The sequence below is a fragment of the Colius striatus genome, chromosome 3, assembly GCF_028858725.1.
Source record: "Colius striatus isolate bColStr4 chromosome 3, bColStr4.1.hap1, whole genome shotgun sequence".
NCBI lineage: Eukaryota > Metazoa > Chordata > Aves > Coliiformes > Coliidae > Colius > Colius striatus.
The window spans coordinates 59,687,920-59,710,496 of NC_084761.1; the positions used below are offsets into that span (position 1 = coordinate 59,687,920).

Sequence of the window (22,577 nt, forward strand, 5' to 3'; positions counted from 1 at the left end):
AAAGCAAGGTTAGTTTGAAGCTATGCTCAAACTTTTATGTCAGCATCTGTCCAAATGCACTCTACAGAATTTTTTTATCATGAACTAGTGTTGAAAGAATACTTCTAAAAATCTTTGATGCTAATGCAAAATTGTTGCAGTTAATCATAAAAGTGCCTTTCTAGTAGCTTATCTGATAACTTACTGATTTTTTTTCTTTGGTTTTAAACATTATTCTCATTGATATAACACAAGTGGAAATATGCGTGTCAAGATTTATGTATGTGCATCAGTTAGCATTGTATATAAAAATTATTATCCTCTCTGCTTAATACATGAATCGAACATCTACCTGGACTGGTTTATTTCTGTGTTGTAGGCACCATTAATTAATTTAACTGTAATAATAGTTTATGACAATGGACTTCACTCTGACCTAGTGACACAATAACTCGTGTTTTGTTCTAGGCCCAAAGACTTCACCATCATTTTGAAGATTAGCAATGTCTGTACTTCGAAGTAGTCTTCTTGAAAGCTGGATATTTGGCATCTAAAATGCAGGATATAGAGAGTCACACTTAGTGGATTTTAAGCAAATACTGCACACATATTTGATTATTCTCTTGGTAAATGCAAAGTCTAGGGCCTGGATGTCTAACTGCATCTGTGGCCAGCAGGTTAAAGGAGGTTCCTCTCCCCCTCTACTCTGCCCTGATGAGGCCTCATCTGGCATACTGTGTCCAATTCTGGGTTTCTCAGCTCAAGAGGGACAGAGAACTTCTGGAGAGAGTCCAGCACATGGCCACCAAGATGATCAGGGGACTGGAACATCTTTCATACGAGGAAAGGCTGTAGGACCTGCAGCTGTTTAGTCTAAAGAGGAGACTGAGAGGAGATCTTATTAACATTTAGAAATATCTAGATGGGGCATCCCTCTTTTCTATAGTAGCTAGCAACAGGACAAGGGGTAATGGGATGAAGCTGGAACATGAAAAGTTCCACTTAAATATAAGAAAAAACTATTTCACTGTGAGCAGTGGCACAGGCTGCCCAGAGGGGTTGTGGAGTCTCCTTCCTTGGAGGTCTTCAAGACCTGGCTGGACATGTTCCTATGTGACCTGATGTAGGTAAACCTGCTTCTGCAGGAGGGTTGGACTAGGTGATCTCTAAAGTTCCCTTCCAACCCCTACCATTCTATGATTCTATGATCTATAATGCTAAAGGAAGGCCCATGAATTGCAATACAGCTGTTAGATCTGTCCTTCAGCCTACTATAGCGTAGAGCCAGATACACTCCACTATAGTTAATACTGAATATAACTTCAAGTGAAATGAATTTCCATGTTATGCCTTTTAAAACATAGTGATCTGTTATTGTTAGAGTCTCTAACTCATGGTAGAGTAAGGGGCTTAAAATGAGAAGAATTTCACTTCCAGAAGAAAAGCAAGTAAGCCACTGCTATGAAACCTAAGCAAACTTGTCTTTGGCAATAGAAGATGAAATTTAAGATTTTATTTCTGTGAATTTGAGAATCTGACCAGTTTTTTTGAGAAAAGTAGGAAAAGGGCATTTGGGCAAGCAATAAATAAATTCACATACACCTTTGCTGCGACTGTCAATGTAAAAGTAAAAGTGGTGATTACAGGTCAAAGTGGAACGATGGAAACGTTAAGAAAATGAAAGATACTTTCCTCCTCTGTCATCAAAGTGTAGATTTTTTTTTTTTTTTTTTCTTCTTTCCGCCCCCCACCCCCCGGGTTAGTAGAATGTATGTATAGTAGTTGGCATTTTGTTCTACTCCAAGAAATATCACTGTCAGCAAACAGTTGGCAACAGTAGGTGGTAGTTTTGGTAGACGGTTTTCTTAATTTGCCTACTGAAACAGCTACATATTAATAATGATCCTCCTTTGTTGTAGTGCTTCCTACAGATAAGAAAAATAGGTTTTATTTCATTCTATTGATGCAGTAAATTTTTTTCCCCTCCCAAGATGTTAGAATATATACTTAGACTTTTCTGTCACTAGGTAACATGCACTGTTTTCTCCAGAACTTCACATTCTTTCAAAGCAGCTGTCCTTTATACAGCATGCATTCATGTTTTACCAGAAAACTGCTTATTATAAAGCTTAAAAAAAAAATTATTTTTGGAAATGGGCTGTCATGAAAATTCATTCTTGCCTCATTTTAGGGAGAAATGTCTGAATTACAAATTTAAATGTAATCTTTCAGGAAAGCATCCAAAATCTTGTTTATTCACAACTGCAGAACTGTTAATATTTTGCAAATACAACTGTACTAGCTATCAGTTTTTATTATTTCTTTGTAATATTTCTTCAGTGTGGTAGCTGTACAATAAATTGGTAAATATTGATTTCTAAGTGACAATTATAAAGTGTAAATGCGAACTTAAGCTCCAAATATAAAACACTATAACCTACAGCAATATTTGATATGCATAGTGATCTTTCCTGCTTCTGTACTTTTTTAAAATGTAGATTTAAATGTTTTTCCTCTGTGTTGTTTTTGTTTATCACAAAGCTGACATGTTTGGAGAGGGACTGTTTACAAGGTTATGTAGTGATAAGAAAACGGCTAATGACTCCAAACTGAAAGAGAGAGGACATTACATGTTATAAAGAAATTCTTCACTGTGAGAATGGTGAGACACTGGAACAGTTTGCCCGAAGAGGTGGTGGATATAGCCCAGCCCTGGAAGTGTTCAAGGCCACGTTGGATGGGGCTTTCAGGGACCTAGTCTAGTGGAAGTTGTCCCAGACCCTGGCAGATGGGTTGGAACTAGATGATATTTAAGATCACTTCCAACCCAAAACATTCTGAGTTTCTGCTTGTAGAGCTATCTTTAGAAGGGTGTAACTTTGTCTTGGGGAAATGGGAAAACATTCAGTTACTTTGTCCCTGAAGCTGAAAATACCAGGCCTCCTTAACAACAGAGGAATGTATCCCTTTTTCACCTTTTTTCAACAAAACATGAAGGAGAGATTCTGTCAGTTTCAGTAACTTAAAAATGTCATTAAATGTTCTCAGTTATTAGGAGAAACCGAATTTCAAGTCCATTGCTTATTTTTAAAGAACATTTTTTTGCTCAAATATGTGAACAAGTCAACATTGAAAATGGTAAGGTTAAGCACTAATACTGCATAGATGCTGTTCCATTATGATGTGGAAAGTACAGTACTTTCCTTTCAAAAATGAAAGGTTGTTTATGTTTTATTCCTTGTATCAGTCTGTTTTCAGAATCATGTGTTATTTTATCACTATATTTAATAGCAGCAATCATTTTGGTTATCTAGATGTAAAGTTGGAGTGGTATTTGTGCATGTTATCTCTGCATATTGTAAGCACATCACCCAGCATAATACCAAATTGTTTTCTTAGAGTTTGCCTCATGGTATTGTACACTGGTTTTACAACTTTTTTTTCTGCTGTGACAAAAGAAGAATTATTTCAGATTTTTTTTTTTTTTTTTGCTTCATATTAAGTTTCAGAATACATTCTGAGAAGAGGATTTTGTTTCTAGGGATAATGCCATAGAAGAAATGTCCTCTGTTACTTTCCAGGAGGAAGTTTCTAGTGAAGGAAAAGAATCTAATTCCAGATAGTAAAATTTTTTTTTCATTCCACTTAAATTGTGTCATTGTTCAGATTTATTGCATGTTATAAGCAATATAAAAGTTATGATGAACTAGTTATTGTCACATGAAAGTACTGCTTGATTACACTATTGGATTTTATGCCAGAAACTGTGATAGTTGAATGCCCCGAATGAATGGCAGTATATGCCAGCTCAGACTTTTTGGTATGCTTATACAATTATTTTCTTGTCTCTCCAGCTGTAAGCACAAGGTGTACTTGGAAAAGCTACCAAACACTAGCATAATTATACCATTTCATAATGAAGGCTGGACTTCACTCTTGCGAACAATACACAGTATTATCAACCGCACTCCAGACAGCCTGATAGCAGAAATCATTCTTGTGGATGACTTCAGTGATAGAGGTAAGGCCCAACTGGTTTTGCTTTAACTTGAAATTTGTCATGCAGTGTGGACCATATAGAAACCAAAGGGAAGCAAAAAATGAGGAGACTTTCTGGACAGTTTAACTTGTGATTGTAAGCTGGAATAAGCGTGTTTAAGTTGCTTTTGTTTTACTTTGCGTGAGTACAGAAGTTCATGTCAAAGGGAAGAAATTGTGAACTGTTTATTGGCCCTTATTAGTACAGTAGTTTGAATATATGTGAAATACTGCAAATTTTACTTTCAACATATTTTACTTAGGCTTCACTTGTACTTAGAAAAACCTATTAACTTTTACCATTTCAGATGCAGCTCATTGGATTTTAATCTTGGAATTCTGTTGAGTTTGCTTCATGTTCCAGTGCAAAGTAGTCATACAAAGAAATGAGACTCTTTTGAATGGAGTGTGAAAAACTGCTTTAGAATAGTTAATCAAAGTTTACATCAGTTGTATGTAGTAAAATTAAGAAAACTGTGATCACTTAATGACTTCTGCCATCTTTACTTTTTGAATGCACATAAGAAATGAATGCTTAAAGTTCCTTAAATGAAATTTAACAATTCCTTACATAAAATTAATCCATAACAATGGTATGGAACTGGGAGATAGTTTTCCCTTGTAAGTTCAATATATCTTTTAGGACTTCAAGCATAAAGAGTTTCAACTTTTCTTTCCTGTTTGAGGAGTTTTTTGGTGACTTCTATTAAAACATCAGTTGCTACTGTGTATGTGAACCTCATTCTGAGTAGACTGATAGGCAATAAAGGAGAATTGTGGTCTTTGCTAATGTTTTAGATAAAACCTTTGACTCAGTTGGGATTAGATTTCTGACCTACTATTGTGAGAAACCTCTGGCTGAACAAGAGGAATATTTGTGGAGTGCTGAAGTGAAATCAGTTTTGTAAGATCTTTAAGTTGATATTTCATGGGTTAGAAAGATTAATGCTGCACACATCTATCTTACCTTCTCATAGCTGCTGTTTTAGTTGCAATATGTCCTTTGATGAACTACCTCTCTATCTGTAATGCAATTGAAGTGAAATTGTGAAGTGAGTACAGTTCTGGCTAGTCTGTGTTCATAAAATCTAGACCATGGATGTAAGTTTTCAAAACAAGAGTGTAAAGTAGCACAATAATTTTTCTGCAGGCTAACAATTTCCTAGTAGTAAACAATTTACAGAGAAGTCTGTAAGTTGGTTTCATGAGGTGTCTGACAAGTAAAAATGTGTTTAAAAATGCAACTATTGAGGCAATGCTTGCTCTATACAAAGGTACTCTAGCTTTTTTTTTCATGAAGACCATACTGACTATTGTTGATACGCTTTTAAATGTGTTAGTGTTTTAGAAAGCTTATCTGCTTCCCAGTTATTAGAAAAAGATTTAAAGGCAGTAAAAAGGGGATGCTGGAACTTCTGTTGCTCTTTTTTACCTGCTGTATCTTAGGTTGTACTGCTGGCTGAAAGTATTTGAGAAGTATTACATGTGATTTTATTACTGTAATACTAATAAATATCACAAACCTTCTTCATTTCTGGTTATATAAACCTATCTAACTTCTCAGTGGAACAGTTTTCATTTGGAAGAAGTGGTTTGTGTAGCATGGAAATGCTTAATAATTGCCAGGCTTGAAAATTTGAAAGAAACCTATTAAAACAATATGTATGGACTAAGAACTGTCATGCCTTTAGGAAACTTACACCTGACTGGTTTTTTGTATTATTAAAATAAATATTAGACATGCATTTTGGAGTCGTTGACAGTTTTGAATTTGAGCATATTTGATAGCATTTTTGGTGGCGTATGTTTTCAGAAGTGCAAACACACAAGAAAAATATTCTGGACTCTTCCGAGTCAGTAACATTGAATTTCAAGTCAATTAGTGCATCTGAAGCAGCTTTAATTCTTGCATTTGTGATCCTCTAAACTGTACTTAACTGACACCATATCATGTTTTCTTGTGCCCTTTTTTTTTTCCTCATGAAATGGTCACATGCAATACTATTGGATTATTTTGTGTTGAAAAAGTGCTGACTGATGTCTATCCCTGTCCCCTCTCAGTTCACAAAATAATCTGTTTTAACTGATTGAATAGATGTCTAGTTTACTATAATCAGTCCTTCACCCTTTTAGACTGATAAGTGCAGTAAAGCCATCTGAAAGACACTGAAGACAGATTAGGTCAAAAATTAAATGGGTGTTCAGTTGTCAGAACTGACAGAATCATTGCAAGCAAAGTTTACTGCAGTGTTGAAGCAGTATAGTGATTAGTGATAAATCCTTATCCTTTTTTCTCATTATACAAAGCTTCATGGAGAAATTGTATGTCAAATGGCTATTACTTTCTTTTGTGAAATTAGTTAGATATTCTTGTGTATGCTGAAGTTTTTCCACAACTTTGTGTTAGAGAGAGTTTTCTGGTAGGACCCTAACGTCATTTGCAGGTAGTTGGAAGTGAGAATTATATATATTTCAGTTGCATTGTTATTTTGATAGTAGTAATTAAATGACAGATGTTTTCCTCTGATGTGATCTAAGTATCAAACTTTTTATTTTTACAGAAGTCTAAGTTATTACAAAAAGGCAGTCCCCAATAGAAATAGAAGAGTTGAGATAAAGTAGAAAACTGAAAGCTGTGTAAAAGATGGATAAAAATGCTGGGGCTTTTTTGTTTTCCTAACTAATACAAATGTAAATAGCGAAATGCACATAAAGAACTTTTGATAACAGATAAATATGTTTTAGTACCCAACCATGTACCCAGCCGTTTACTGGTTTGACTGCAGAATAACTTGTATGCTGTCATTTTATTCATATGTGCTGCTTTGGCTGTTTTGGTCAAAGAGAAAACTTTACATAGTACATGCATATAATATTCACCATAAGTTATGACATTTAAATGTTGTAAAACACAACTGCACCTTTTTAAATATCAATATAATGCAGACTAGAGACTTGGTATTAAGAGGGAGGTAAGCAAATGTTATGAAATGTGGAAGTGCAGTAGTTTGGTTATACACAAATTTAATATTAAAAACCCCATGAATATAAAAAGTCAGAAGGTAATGTAGTTTTAAATATGGATACCCAAAGTGCAAAATAACTTTATTCATGTATTTTATAGAGAGTTTATTTACTTAAAAATGATGAAGGAATGGAATGGAGAACATTAATCAAAATAGTGGAACTCTTCAACAAAAGTAACATTTTTTTATTAACATTTTTTATTTACATTGTAAACACAAATGACCAAATGGTTGTGTATGTGAGATGAAAGGGAACTGAATATAGAGTTTATAGGAGTTTTAACACACATTAAAAAACCCCCTACACTGTCACTTAAGCTCTATAAAAGAGAGACAAGGATTAGACTTCTTAGTTTGCCTTAGAAAGCTGTTGATAAGAGAACTGGCTGTGCTGTGTTCAGAGAGACACTTAAATTTAAGACTGGTTTTACTCTTCTCAAATGATTTAATAGTCAGATCTTCATTAGAGACTTCCACTGAGTAAAACCGTTTTAGGTCCAAGTAATGTAGCTTCTTCACAGAAGTTTAATAATATACATACCTTTGCACGTAAGGTATGCAGGATACTTGTGATGGATTCTGGATTGTGATTCCAACACTTGATTAATGCATACCCTGTAGTCTGAACTCTGTGTGAGTTAGACCCATCAGTTTCAGTAAGTGTCACCTGCCATGGAAAATGAACACCTGTATGTTAGAGATACCAACATAACTCTGTGTCAGATGTCTGCAGTGGCTTTGAGTGCAGCTCTGGTATTGTAAGCCTGGTTTCTGGAAAAATGAGCCTTGTGGAAAGTAGGTTATTTTTTGTGAGAGTTTTTCGTGATATGTGCATGGAAGTTTTTAAATGGGAGGTGATTTGCAAGTTCGTGTCTGGGAATGGGATGTTTATTGTTGACATGGTTTGCTCTGAAGTCACAGTATATTGGCAGACAGATCTCTGAAAACATGTCAAGAAGCAGAATGTGAGCACTAGTTTTAGAAGAATGGGCAAAAGCAAGCAAGTTTTCATTGGTTTTGTTATGAAACAGCTTGTGTTTTACAAAGGATTACTAAAAATTCTAATGTTTTAAAACTAGGAGTGGACATAGAGTTATATAATTAATTAGTTAAACAGTTCACATAGGTTGATATACATGACAGATTAGTACAGCAACTTTTGTTACTTTTGTTTTAAAAATTTTGTTAGCATAGTTGGGCCTGTGAACAGTTACTAACACAGTCTATGCATATAGAATTGACTTACTAAGCACTTTTACTTTACCCCATAGTTCTCTAACTGATACAGTGCCTATTATAAGGAAAAATAATGCTGCAGCCAACAATGAATTTATTAGCGATAGCGATGATTATGCAGGTTTTTTGTCTGAAAAATCTCAACCAGATTCACTGAGGGAGGGGAAAAAAAAAGTCAGTAACCTTAGCAACCAACAGCTGCTTGCAGGAGAGAACTAGTTTGTCATTGGTGACGAACTGTTTTTTTGGTGGTAAATGACAAACTGGGAGCTTTTTCTTCATGTTGATGAAATAGTCCCTTCTTATTTTGTCATGTACTATATTGTCAACTCTCTGTCCCCTTGCTTAGCTCTTTTTTCTCCACCACTACTTATTTGAGGGGATCATACTATCCCATATCAGATACTATATGCTTTCTGCCAGATCTCTGAATAGCCTAGATTTCTAATCTGCAGGTCAGTCTGCAAAAGCAACCTGTGATTACTTGATCAGAGCTCAATTTAGCTGGTCAGTGAATTTCAATGCCAGTGATATGTTTTGTTCTATGTGAATGTGTAGAAAGGCCCAATTGCCCTAATCACCTTCAAAACCTTAGAGTTTGTCTGATTTTTTTTTTTTTTAACTTTAGTTCTGTAAATTATATTAGTCATATAATACAGTAACAGTAGGGTAAGGGAGTTTGTGCTAAAAGCAAAGCAGCAATATTTGGAGTATCAGATTGTATGACTTCTCATTCATGAAAAACATGCTATTTGTTGCATGATGATGAAATTCCCTGTATTTTCCTTGCAGACAGCTAGTTTATATAGTATGTCGCTTGTGATTCCAATTTATGGATGCTTGGCTTCAGATCATGACTGGAGATAACTTTTCTGATGAAATGAAAGTGAAGGTTATATTGTAAGAATAAGTACCTTGTCATAGGAAATTTATAGACAGCAAGTGTCACAATCACAGAATGACAGGAGTTGAAAGGCACCTCTAAAGATCATCTAGTCCAACTCCCCTGCTAAAGCAGGTCCACCTAGATCAGGTCACACAGGAATGTGTCCGTGCAGGTTTTGAAAACCTCCAGAGAAGGAGACTCCACACCCTCCCTGGGCAACCTGTGCCAGGGCTCCCTCACAGTAAAGAAGTTTTTTCCATATGTTTAAGTGGATATGTCTGCTGTGGTGATAGCTCACTTCCCAAAAAAATGCTAATATTGTCAGAATATACAATATTTTAAAAATAAAATTAAAGATGATGTTGTAATATTGTAAAAGTCAACCTCTACCAAAGAAAAATACCTCTGTTTCCTTAAGCTTAGGAGTCTGTTTTTCAAGATGGTTAATAATTGCTCCATGACCTTTCTTTTAAGCTGAGCTCTGTAAGGTGCACAAGTGATTTGGTTTTCATAAATATTTATTATTCTACACCTTTATATACCAGAGGCTATACTTTTTGAACTTGTGTGTCTTCCTATGCCTGAAAATTAACCCACCTTCTCAAAAAAGCTATGTGCCTGTGAGAGGATTGGGACACCAAACAGAACACTTCAAACGATATCCATTTTGAACACATCCAAAGGACTATATTGATGCAACTCAATAGTGCACTTCCCAGAGACAGCAGGACAAGGAATGGGACGTTATTAACTGTATGGCCAAAGGGCTTGCAGACAGGATAATGTTCCATGATGTGCCATTTCTTTGAATAGAAAGGGCATAGCTAAAAATTGTTTGGTAGGAAAGAACTCAGAACTTGAACAAGACAGGCTGGAAGTCACAGATGCCCTAGCTTCCATCAGTTGTATGTGTGGAGGCAACAGTGGTGGCAAATGAAGGGGCTGAGGGCCACGATTACTCTTGGCAAGTTATCAGTTCCCTGACTGCTTATGGCTTCTCTGAAAGCTGAGAAGGGTTTTATAGTAAAATAACTCTATGCAAGTAATTTTTTTTTTTAGCAATATTTTATGATGAGTCAGTGAGTTTGTATTTGACGATGAGGGGGTTTGGTTCGAGGTTTTTGTTGTTCTCCATGCTGTGAGCATATTGAGCATGTTTATATGATTAGAATACCCCTCTGGCAGGAAAAAAAAAACCCAAACACCCAACCCAGAACCCCAAAACACTGAGAGAGAGGTGGAAGCAGGAGCATCCCTGCTTCTACAGGTATTACTACCTTAAAAATAGGTGTTCCAAGTGAAGTTACTGCTGCTGAGTAAGGCTGATGAGATAGGGAGAAATGCTGAGTTTGAGTAGACTACTTTTAGAACTGATGTTAGCTTGACTATCTCTCTGGCATTATGTTATACAGCATAAGTATCTATTATAGGATAGATACCATATCTACCACCTGCATAAGATTGGTTCCTGTGTTTGGAAGTTGATATAATAGGAAAAATTTTGGAAATCACCTGCTTTGCAGTAGGCTGGACTGTAACAAGTGTTTAGAGTTGAAAAGGAATGGGATAAAGGTGCACAGAAATCTGTCTGCTTGGCTGAGTACTAAGCTGAAATAATTCAGTTGAGAAATTAAGGCTAATTCTATTTTAGCTTTATGGATAAAAACAAGTTGTGCTGTATTATGTCTATATCAATATTTAGGCCAGTGCACTTAAGTCAAACTGATGTCAATATACAGCAGTCCTCTGGAGAACACAAGTCATTTGGTATAGATTAGTGAGATCTTCATTTTGGAATAGCTGAGAAAAAAAAACGACTGAGCATTAGACATGGAATCTGAAGCATGCTTACTCTAATAGAAGGCATGAGGAGTTGCCTTATTACTATATTTCATGTATCACATCAGCAAGAACTTTGAAAGATTTTTTTTTTTTTACTAAGAGCGAACTGTGAATGTCTGTATTGATCTGTAACAAAAGCAGCAATTAAACAAGCATGTGCTTTTGGAAATTAATTTTTTAATTACAGCCCCAACTGTTTCCTAGGTTTATCCAAAATATAGCTCTACCAGAGCAGTTTGTGGAGAAAAGCACTGTTAAATCAGTAGGACGTGGTTCAGTGAAGTAAGCTTCCAGTCAGCTGGAAGTGCTAGCATTGGAAACTGGGGAACCTGGAAGTCACTTGCGAGGAGCAATCTGTGCTTGCAATGCAGAATAGGCCTTTTGTGAGGATTAAACATACAAACTCATCTTGCCACAGCTAAGCATCTTCTGTGTTTACCATTTTTGTCTCCTTGAAGTATCTGTCCTTGTGTCATATCATGGACAGGAGGAATACTGCTATGAACAAGAAGCAATGCTATATCTGTTAGACCAGACCAATTTTTTCTCTTGTAACCTGGGAAGGATTAATGAGCTGTTAGTAATAAGGCTGCTTGGTGACCCTATCAATTGCAGTATTATTCATACAGTATTATTCTTGTAGTAGACACAATATCTAGAAAGAGGAATTGCAAGTGAATCAATGTCATCTGAAAGTCATCCCAAATGTAGATGCTAACACCTATTTGAACTTGAGACGGGTAACATTGCTGCCTCAAACTCTTATCAAGTAAAATGCACTCATATACAGTCTTGGCAGATATTTGCAGAACTAGACCTAACTCACATAGGCATTATGTATAAGAAAGTGAGTGAGAATTCACATAAGCTATTAGGTTTATAGCTGAATAGTTGTACCTGAAAAACATAGCCTTACCAGCTGGGAAACCTATTGCTGCAGCCAAGTAATTATACAAAGGTAAAGATAGGTGTTTTCTACTCTCCAAAGTATTTGTGATGACTTCACTCCTGCTTAATGTAACATCCTGGAACCCAGAGTAATGCGAACAATGTCAGCTGCACTGTTGATATCACTGATAGGTTAAGCAAACCTTTACAGGAACAGAGTTTAATGCAACTAAATTATGAAGTATTATTGACCTTAACTTTAGCATATTAGTCCTTCATGTGCACTACATAAAAAAAAAAATTGAGACTGATTCTCATACACAGTTAAAGTTAAATCTTTTTGTACAAAGTGGATAAGTCATCATTATATTTAAAAGGAGGGTTTTTTTTAAAGAAGAAGTAAAAGACCAAATAGAAAATTCAATTTCAAGGTGTCTATATTGACTGGAGATCTAACTAAAACCAGGATATAGATTACAATGTTTGAAAAATCAAGCTATAAAATAACTCTTCCATTTCTTCTGTAATGCACTCAGATGCTTTTTGAATTTTGTTGAACTTGGACTTGCTTCTGGTCAAAATACTGTTAATGTAACAAGTATCATTAAAAAGATATCCAAACATGGATTTGAATAAACTGATTTGAATCCATAATACCAAATTTTCTGTGCTTTGCTGTCTAGTTTGATTAATATTATTATTTCTGTTATGGAGGGGTTTTTTTCTGAAATTACAGATTACAAGCTTTTGCCTTCAGCTCCTTGATGTACCTTGCAATAGCTGTTTCATTGCTGAAAGCATTCTGACTTGACAGAATGGTTTTACCAATGGGAAAAGAAAGTTGCCTTGAAGTTGAAGAGGATTCAGCTTAGAAGAGTAACGGTCATCTTGAAGACCTCCGCAGCCCATCTCAAAATACCTTTCATTTGCTGGAGTGGAAGAGTATTGTCATCCTATGAGAAAGGGAGAGGTGGGAAGAACATAAAATGCTTGTAATTGTACTTGGAATTAACTTAGAATTAACTGGGAATGTGGCTGATGTGGGAGAAATTTAGGAGTACTCTTACATCCCAATGCTGCCTGCATTCAGGCAACTCAAGTGCAACTCAGCTGTGAAAATGAAAATAGTAATCGTGCAATATTAATATGAAATCAGAATTTTACTTTTCATGTAGTTCTTTCAACTGGTTCTAATAGGCAGTTTCACTTTTGAGTGCTTGTGTCAGAATATGAAGATTGTCTTGCAAATTGTATGAAATGCTCTCTACGCATCATGCTGATGGCTCTAAGCTGCATCCCTTTCTTGTATGAATGTGCAAAGAATTTTTGAGATAGGAACCAATGGGAAACTCCGCAAGATTTTATTCTCCGTGTGTCAACTAATAAAAATGTTTATGCTATACTTCTATGGAGTGTCATCCACAAGATATCCAATATAGATTCAGAAAGAAATTAATGTCGTCTGAGTAATCTTGAAATACTAGAAACATTTATTCATGTAGTAAATCAAGTGCATTCTAGTTTCCTGTTCTATTTTGAACTTTGTTATACATCTCAGCTTTCATTTACATTTCTTTAAGGTTAAATTGAATTATAGATTAAATTATTTTAAAATTCATGTGGAATAATCAAATGTGATCTCATAGGAAAGAAAAATCCTAAACCAGAGTAAATGTTGGTTTCTCCATTGGCTTTTCTCTCAAACATCAGCTGTTTACATTCCGCTCAGAAAAGCAGTATTATATTGCAGAGATACATTAAACAGCTTGAAATGAGACTGAACAATTAGCTCAGGGTTGCCTTCTTCAGCTATTGTGATTATAATGAACTATGAAGAAGATGCATATCAACAGCTGGAAAATTGGAGAATAATAGACTCATTTTGGTTGGAAAAGTCCTTTAGGATCAGCAAGTCCAAGCACTAACCACCTACTGCCCAGCCCACTGCTCGTGTCCCTTGAAACCTCATCTGTGTGTCGTTAAAAATCTCTAGGGATGGTGACTCCACCACCTCCCTGGGCAGCCTGTTCCAATACTTACCAACCCTCTCAGTGAAAAAGTTTTTCCTCATCTCCAATCTAAATCTCACCTGGCACAAACTGAGCCTATTTTCTCTCATTCATTACTAGGGAGATGAGACTGACTCCCACATGACTACAACCTTTTGTCAGGTATAGAGAATGGTCATGTCTCCCCTCAGCCTCATTTTCTCCAAACTAAACCTTTCCAGCTCCCTCAGTCACTCCTTATACAAATTGTGCTCTAAACACTTCACCAGTTTTGTTGCCTGTCTCTGGACATAGTCCAGCACCTCACTGCCCTCCTTGCAGTGAAGAGCCCAATATTGGAAACTACTCAAGATGAAGCCTCACCAGGTACACCAAGTACAGGGGGACGATCACTTCCCTGGTGCTGCCGGACACACTTTTTCTGATGTAAGCCAGGATGCCATTGCCCTTCGTGGCCACCTGGGCATACTACTGGTTCACATTCAGCTGGTTGTTGATTAACTCTCCCAGGTCCTGTATCTCTGAGCAGCTTTCCAGCCATACATCCCCAAGCCTGTAGTGTTGCATGGGATTGTTGTGGCCCAAGTGCAAGAGCCAAAACTTAGCCTTGCTGAACCTCGTGCAATTGGCCTAAGGCCATCACTCTAGCCTTTCCAGATCCCTCTGAAGGGCCTTTCTGCCCTCAAGCAGGTCTTTGTATCCCACTCAGTTTGGTGTCTCCAGTGAATTTATTGACAATACACTCAATCCCCTCATCCAGATCATTAAACATAGTTCATAGAAATTTCCCTACATTCCTTCCTCTCTATCAGTGTTAAAAATTTCAAGAATTGTGGTTTTTTTAATGTCATAGTTGATAGTATGAATAAGTGATTTGAGGAATCTCATTGGCATTTAGCACTTTTTAGCTAATAGTCCAAATGTATTATAGTCCAAATATAGTACTTTCATCACTTCAATGAGCAGTGTAATGGGAAATGTTAATTTATTTTTGCATTGGTGGATGATATGTCTCCTGAAAAAGTGTTCACAAGAAAACCAGTAGTCAGATGATGTGATATAGTTGAAGTCCATTGGTGCAAATGTCACACAAACAATCCTTCTAAACAGATCGAATTTTCCTTTCTAAGTTGCTCTTGGTTATGAGATGTCAGGAGTACAGGATTGAGGTCTTCTGTAGTGTTATTTTTCATGCACTAATCATCTAGTTTTTGCTCTAGTATCAACTTAAAAGGTCCTTGCCAAATATTAGATGTCTATTTTTTTAGAAACTTTCCTTTAATTTAAAATTGAAATTTATTCATGATCTTTTTCATACCCGACTATTCTTACAATGTAATCTTTACTTTAAGTAAGTCATTATCTTCTTATTGTACACAGAAAGGGGTAACAACTTTTAGTTTTCAAAGTTAAATGCAGTTTAATAAGGTGTTAGAAGCTTCTGAATTAACATCTTCTTAGTCTTTCCAAAGATGATAGTTTGTTACAGTCAGGGTTGTCTTAATTGCAACGTTTCAGTTCACTGAGGTTAGACTTTAAAGATATCTTTCCACTTTCCTGAATGTAGACTTTCAAATAGGCTTATAATCACCAAGTAAAATAGAAACATCCTTAAAGAACAGAAAATAGTGCTGTGCATGCTGTGAGTTACATTTTATACATCTTGAAGAACTTCAGAAAACCTTCTCTGTTATTTTAATGTTTTATAAATGTTTAGTAGTTTGTTCTATCCTTCCAAATATATTACCAAGAGTATAAAGAGGCAGTAATTTTCCTGTTCATTCACTATTTCCAGACTTTACATTTAGGTACTTAAGAAATAAAGGAAAATTGTGAAATGACTAAAGCAGGAATTTATGATCATCACTTGTAAGTTAGATTTAAAGCCAGAATTCTAATAGTAAAACACTGTGTAAGGGCCTATAAAAGCCTTTACTGTCAGCTACTGGGTATAGATAGTACCTTCAAATAATTTCTCTGGGAGATGGCTGGAAGAATGTTGATTTGCTTGCATTTTTTTCCAAACTAAATGCTGGTGCATTTCAGTACTAATTCTTAGGTTTCCTAGTAAGTGTTTAATTTTCAGATTTTAACATAAGCCTACAGAAAGAAAAAAGACCTGTAATGAGTTTAGTAAATTAATCCCTTCAAAGCTTTACATGCTAGTAATAAACTTTTATCCTGTTGTATGAATTTGGTAACCCTGACAAAATCAGAAATGTTTACAGAGCTCTAATAGCTATTCTGACCTTGCTTCAGACAGAGGAAAACAGAAAATAATTTTAGTTTCTATTAAAGCTCTGGTACATTCTACGGCTGTCAAAACAAACAAATGAAAAAAAGCCTAGAGAATATTTTCTATGAGTATTAAAAGAACTGTGATTCATTTATATTCATTTAATCTCGATGCTTTTTTGTTGTGATAACACAATACATAATTTGACAGCATTTGTTTCTGATCATTCTTTTCTGCTTAATGGCAAACAGTTCCACCATCATCTGTATTTATTTAATTTATTTATCCTGCATAAATGAAGGCCCTGTTGCCAAAAGCATCTATTTTGTTTAGTGTTATATGCGTTTATGCAGATTTTTATTTTGTGCAGTCAGAAATCAAAAGTGTGCTTATGCATGTTTGTTCATTGCTCTGTGCTTCTTGGATATCTCAAAGAAGGCATTAATGATGTATGGGATTGTCTAGTTAGAAATCTTCTTGTACAATAACACAATTATAATTTTTATTAGCTTGAAAAGGAATATTTTTTTTCCTGTTGGAAATCACTATCCAGACATTTAAGTCAACTTCAGGGGCTTTTCTGTATGTGCTGTGTTCTTAAATTGAGCTCATGCATCTTTCAGGCAAATGGTCAACTTTAAGAAGCTTATAAATGGCTGAATGTTTTAATGGATCTGTCATACATAGTTTGGTTTTTTAAGTATTAATTTGTTAGCAAAACATTAATAATTTGTATCTAGCAATTATAAAGGATTTGTTTTAATAAGTCTGGGTCAAATCAGGCTTTCTAAATTTAGAGGAAGTTTCACGTACAAAGGAAGATTTTTGTGAAGAAACAAGATTACCAGAAGCAAGATGATTTGAGCTTTTGAGCATTTGCATCTGCCTTCCCAAGTTACAGAAATAAAATATTTTTACTTCACCTTGAGATATTTTCTCCTTTTTTATCTTCTCATATGCTTATGTCTTTTGAGAGTACATGCTTCAGTTTCTTCAGCTTTGCAGAGCTGCTGCAGAATTCCAAAGACAGCACACAGAGCCAAATAAATCTGTTGATTTCATTTCTGGTCAGTGGACTAGTAGCCTTTGTTCGTCTGCTGTAGGAGCCCCCATATCTGCCATTTCTGTGCACAAATTCAAGAAATAAGTATTAGGGTGAATGCTTTAAACCTGAAGTGAAGATAACAGTGGAAACAAAATGCATGCATCTGTCTTAAAAAAGAAAAATAAAATGATTTTTAAAAAAATTAAAAATGTGTATGACAATATGTGAAGCTAGTTTGAAGGTAATATCTCCAGTCTATTGGTTATTATTTTGTTCCATAATATAACACTGTCTGGAGAGGTAACCAGACCACCCAGGCTTGAGAAAGGTAGACTCCTGCAGTGTTTCAGCAAAGCGGGGTGCACCGCACAGTATGGAAACCCTAACCATGGGTATGGAATCCCATGTTAGGGATTTTTATTTTATGTGGTGAACATTTCTAATGACATTTGTAAAACATTCTGCAAATACATAGCATCTATGAATGTAGATATGTAGTCTGTGGATTTCTGGATTTGGAAGCTTGAGTGCATGTTGAGAGAATTGGAGACTGGGTTGGGAGATTTTGTTTCAGTTTGTTCTGGTTTTTTTTAAGATATATAAGCTGATTTACTATGAGGTCAGGATGTTTGCATAATACTGATTTGCAGGCAAAGTATCAATTCTTTACTTAGGGGCATAGTAATCATTAAAAGGTAGAAATCTCTTGGCAAATCTGGAAGGGGATGTCTGGCTGCTTCTTTTTTCTTTTTGTTTGAAGGTCAGCACACCTAATTTAGAAAACAAAGTTGACATTCTTTGTAAAGGAGCTCTTTGTCAACAGCTATCAAAATTGCAATTTTATTGCTTTAAATGTAGCAGGATAAGTATGAGTTTGTTGTCTTACTCCATTTCTGCCTCACTTAATCACAGAAGAGACCCATTGGAGAAGACTGACGGGTAATCTCATCAATGTTTACAAATATGTAAAAGGTGGGTGTCAGGAGGATGGAGCTAGGTTGTACTCAGTGTTGTCCAGTGGTAGCACAAGGGACAATGGGTATAAGCTGGAACACAAGAGGTTCCAAAGAAATAGAAGGAAAAAAATTCATTACTGTAAGGGTGAGGGAGCACTGGAACAGGCTGCCCAGATGAGTTGTGGAGTCTTTTTTTCTGAAGACATTCAAAACCCACCTGGACGTGTTCCTGCACGACCTATTCTAAATGGTCCTCCTTTAGCATGAGGGTTGGACTACATGATCTTTCAAGCTCCCTTCCAACTTTTGCAGATGTGGAAGTCTTTTCAAGAGAACCCTCTCGTGCCTCATGGATTCTTCTGATGTCCTCTGCATATACTGAATAAAGCAGTTACCTATTTAGTCCAGTATTTTGTTTTAAAAAGTGCAGGATTTGATTGCTGATGCGTTTTATTTATAGATTTCTAAATTTTCTGGTCAACTAATTAATCATCATTACCTGTGGGGAATGCAGCCAGTGCAATGGCTAGATGAGAGGGAGTATTTTATAAGAGTGAAGAATCTTTCTGTTTATGAAATTATATATATCTTCCATTTTAAAACCCACATAATACATAATCCTTCAGATGGAAGTTCAGTATTATTGAAGAAAATGAATTAAAGAAGAATTAACAAGGTGTCTTAACTTCTACCAGTGTATATGACTAGCGATTATTTCTGCTGCAGCTTCACAGAGTAGTTTATTTTGCCTCTTGCAGCATTTTTTGTTTTTGTGGTTCAGTATTTCTAGTCAAAAGGAGAGCATTACATTTAAAACAAATTTGTGAAGTTTAAGACTTCACAAATTTGTGTAAAAAATATTATGCAGTTCTACTAGAAAGTGCTGGTGCCTTAAAATATGTTTCAAATGCAACTGATTAATTTCAGTGAAAATTGAAAAAAATTACACAAGGATCCTAGGTCTGTTCCTTAAAGTAGTTCCAGGTGTGAAGAAAGAAAGAGATAATATATACAAGCAAATGTAATGATATTTAAGTCAGTATACTTTAGCACTGCCGAATAATTCAGAATAGATGTTAGTCTTGTTCTTCTTTGAGTGGTTTACCTATTACAGTTTTTAACTCAAGAAAGTAATGGTAGATTATGCTATTATGCATGGATAAATGAAAATAGTTTGAATTTATATGCAAGTCTAAAACTATTACTGTCCTTGAAAGTGCTCACTTATCTGCAAACCTCCTTCTTCTGTTTTTTTTTTAATTAGCATTTTTATATTAATTGTAGGAAGTAAGATTTGTGTTACAACTGTAACAATACATGAACGCTGCATTGAAGTGTATGACAACACAGAGTAAGATATGTTCATCTAGTCAGTGTGTAATTAACAAGACCTTAAATATCCTCTTTTGAAATACTCTCTGTTCTGTGGGATTTTCTTTATCTGGAGGAAAGTTAAAAGTGTTCTTAACCAGTGAGTAACAATCTGGATGCCAGCTGTGGATATAAGGGCGTGGAATGTAAAACAGGTTCACAGTGCCAATTACACTGGAACACTTTATTATTATTTTTTTATGTGTATTCCTGTAGTACAAGTGATTAAATTTTGAAGGCAATTGATGGTGATTACTTCTGAACTGAATGGATTATTGCTGTAGTCTTTTAAAGTGTTCCTAGTTGAGGTAATTTTAACAATTTAGAGCTTCAACAAGAACTATAATTTCTTCTTCCCCTTTCTCATATCCCCATTCTTTTTTTTGTTTTGTTTTTAGATTTTTTAAAGTGTTACCTCTTACAACTTTCTTTGGAGTGGGCCACTTATCCTGTTCATGCAAAGTTATATATTCTAAAATGCTATGACTTGATTACGAATGACAGCAAAATACCAGTAGTTACAAAAATGCAATTAAGAGCAAGTTTCCTTTATTTCAGTGGGATGGAGCTCAGCAGCCCTTCAAAGAGGTGTGAAATTTTGTAAACTGTATACAAATAGTAATCTATTTTAGCCCATTTGATGATCATGGTGTCGTCTTTATTTCGAATATGAATGATCGTTTCCATTCCACTGGGCTGTAGTTGGTTTTGTTTGTCTTCTTTGGGTACTTTCAGAATCCACATAAAGCCCAGTAGAGGGGATGGATTTGTCCTGCTATAAAGCAATTATGTTGACTGAAAACAATCTGTCATGAAATGGCTTATATCTCTTGTAGGATGTGTAATTGAACTGGCACATATTTAGCTGAATTTTATCAACCTCCATTAGATCAAAAAAATCAAACTCATCATGTCCAAGAGCTATTAAAACAAAACAAAATAAATACCCACAAAAACAAACAAAATGCCAAAACATGCACAGCACAAAAACACCACAAGCATCCCCACCTCAAAAACAAATGAAAATACTAAACCAATCAAACAAAAAACCCAAGCAAAATAACAGAAAAAGAAAAACAAACAAAAAATACACCACCCAAACTGTGTTGCAATCACTTTTCCTTTAAGCAGATGATGATTTATTTCAGGATAGAATCACACTTGTATTCCATCCTATTGGCTACCTCCCCGTCTCTCTGTGATGTTAAAAATGATGATGACACTTCTGCAGCAACAGGAGCTGTGTGGCAAGTCAGTTACAGTCATCTGACTGCATACTAGTCTGTGTGAAATAACTTTTAACTCTAAGGTGCCAGTCCTACCTCTCTTGCTTTTAAAAGTCTTTGAGTATGCATATGTGGTTTTTTGGTGATACATCTTTCAGATTATTTCTGTAAAGCCACTTATATGTGTATGCCTTCTTGTCATAAAAAGGTAAATTCAAATGAGGTAGCAGAACCCTGCAAAGTTACATGCCCACATGCATATAAGACATAAATAGTGGAGGAGGAGCAGACATTGTCTCTTTGTTTACTGTCTTCACTCTCCTCCTTTTGGGCTGTGTTCTTTAATATCACAGAAAACAGATTTTCTGGTTTCTTTTAGATTTTTTTTCAAAAGAGAATGTCCCTGCAGCTGAAAACTGAAGCTACAGAATGGGGTACAAAAATCCCAGGGAACCTGAATGATTACAGGTGTTTGCATTTGAGGAGAAAGAATAGGGATGGTGGTGAAGTCATTCTGGGTTTTTGAGGGGACCTTGATCAGTACAGTCTGGAGAAAGTGGAGGGACAAAAATGAGAATCTCTTTTGCAGGAATGCTGAGAAGAATCATGGCAAAAGGTAGTCAGGTAACCTCAAGTGAGACCAGAAACAGTTCTGATACAGTTATTTTAAACTTTGAGATGCATTTGCTTTTCTAGTTTTATCTTTCTCCATAAAGTTGCATTTTAAGATGAATCAGCAGTATTTTAGTTTCTCAGTGTATTAATCAGGTGTCTAAAACCTGTTTCCCATTTTCTGAAAAGGTAAAAAGCAGGTTTTCTCATGATACTTCTATACAAATACAATATGTAACTACAGTTCTTCCTGTCCACTTTGGATAGCTGGACAGAGCTTTGGAATAAGTGTGATTGGTATGTGATATGATGGATAAATCTTCTTGGTACAATATGTGTCTCTAACATATTTGTAAGTGTAAACAGACCTATTTAAGTATTAGATGTAAATATAAACAATCTAGTAAATTAAATATTCCCCATCAGGCATATTTCAAAAAAACCCAAGTCTAGAACTTATAAGCAATTTTGATTGTTTGACAGCAGTACACTTATTTGTTTGGCTGTTTTATTCAAAGCCATGTTACAAAAAGTATTACATAATGCTTCCTAAATTATTCAAAGAGTATTTTGCTGTAAAAAGATTCTTATTGAATATTCAAGTATAGGTTTGTGGATTTCTGGAAAATATGTATACATTATTAACTCTGCTTTTAGAAATATTAGACATGAAAAACAGTAGTGCCAGACTTATGGAAATTGTTCTTGCACACAGTTACTCTTTTACTGGTTTGTCAGTTTATAAAATTTACTATGTATGGCTTTTTGAATGAATAAGTTATTTTAAAGTTACTGAAATGAGCATGCCTTTTCTGTGTCATGCCAGTTCTCTCCTTTCAAGTAGTTAGAGAACTGGTCTGTGTGAAGAACCACTCCTTTTATGGGCTTTTATGAGCAACACACTTTCACCCAGATTCATAAGAAATATTACTAAAAAGTGCTGAAATTGACACTTTGTGTTTTCTTTCATGTTTAAATAAAACTAAGTAGCATCAGGACTGAAGTTAATATCTCTGACCAGGACTTGACAGCTGCCTCACAGTGTCTCATGGACCTGACTGTTGGCTGGTTGGCACCCACAATTGGACAAGTACAGAGAATGAAGAGGGAAATGGATTAAGATGACTGATAATTGCTACCTGCAAATCTGCTTTATCTCCTTTGTGTAAGATTCAGAAAATGCAGGGACTTATTAAAATATTTAGATTAAGCTATGAGAAATCAAAG

General features: G+C 35.4%; 1 protein-coding gene across 2 annotated transcripts in view; it reads left to right on the forward strand.

The window, feature by feature from the left end:
- GALNTL6 (polypeptide N-acetylgalactosaminyltransferase like 6) overlaps window positions 1-22,577 on the forward strand; it is a 451,530-nt gene that overhangs the window by 196,892 nt on the left and 232,061 nt on the right. For both annotated transcript variants that reach the window (XM_061993491.1, XM_061993492.1), the window contains one exon: window positions 3,834-4,000. In XM_061993491.1, the coding sequence (XP_061849475.1) occupies window positions 3,834-4,000 (167 nt within the window). The remainder of the gene's footprint in view (window positions 1-3,833; window positions 4,001-22,577) is intronic.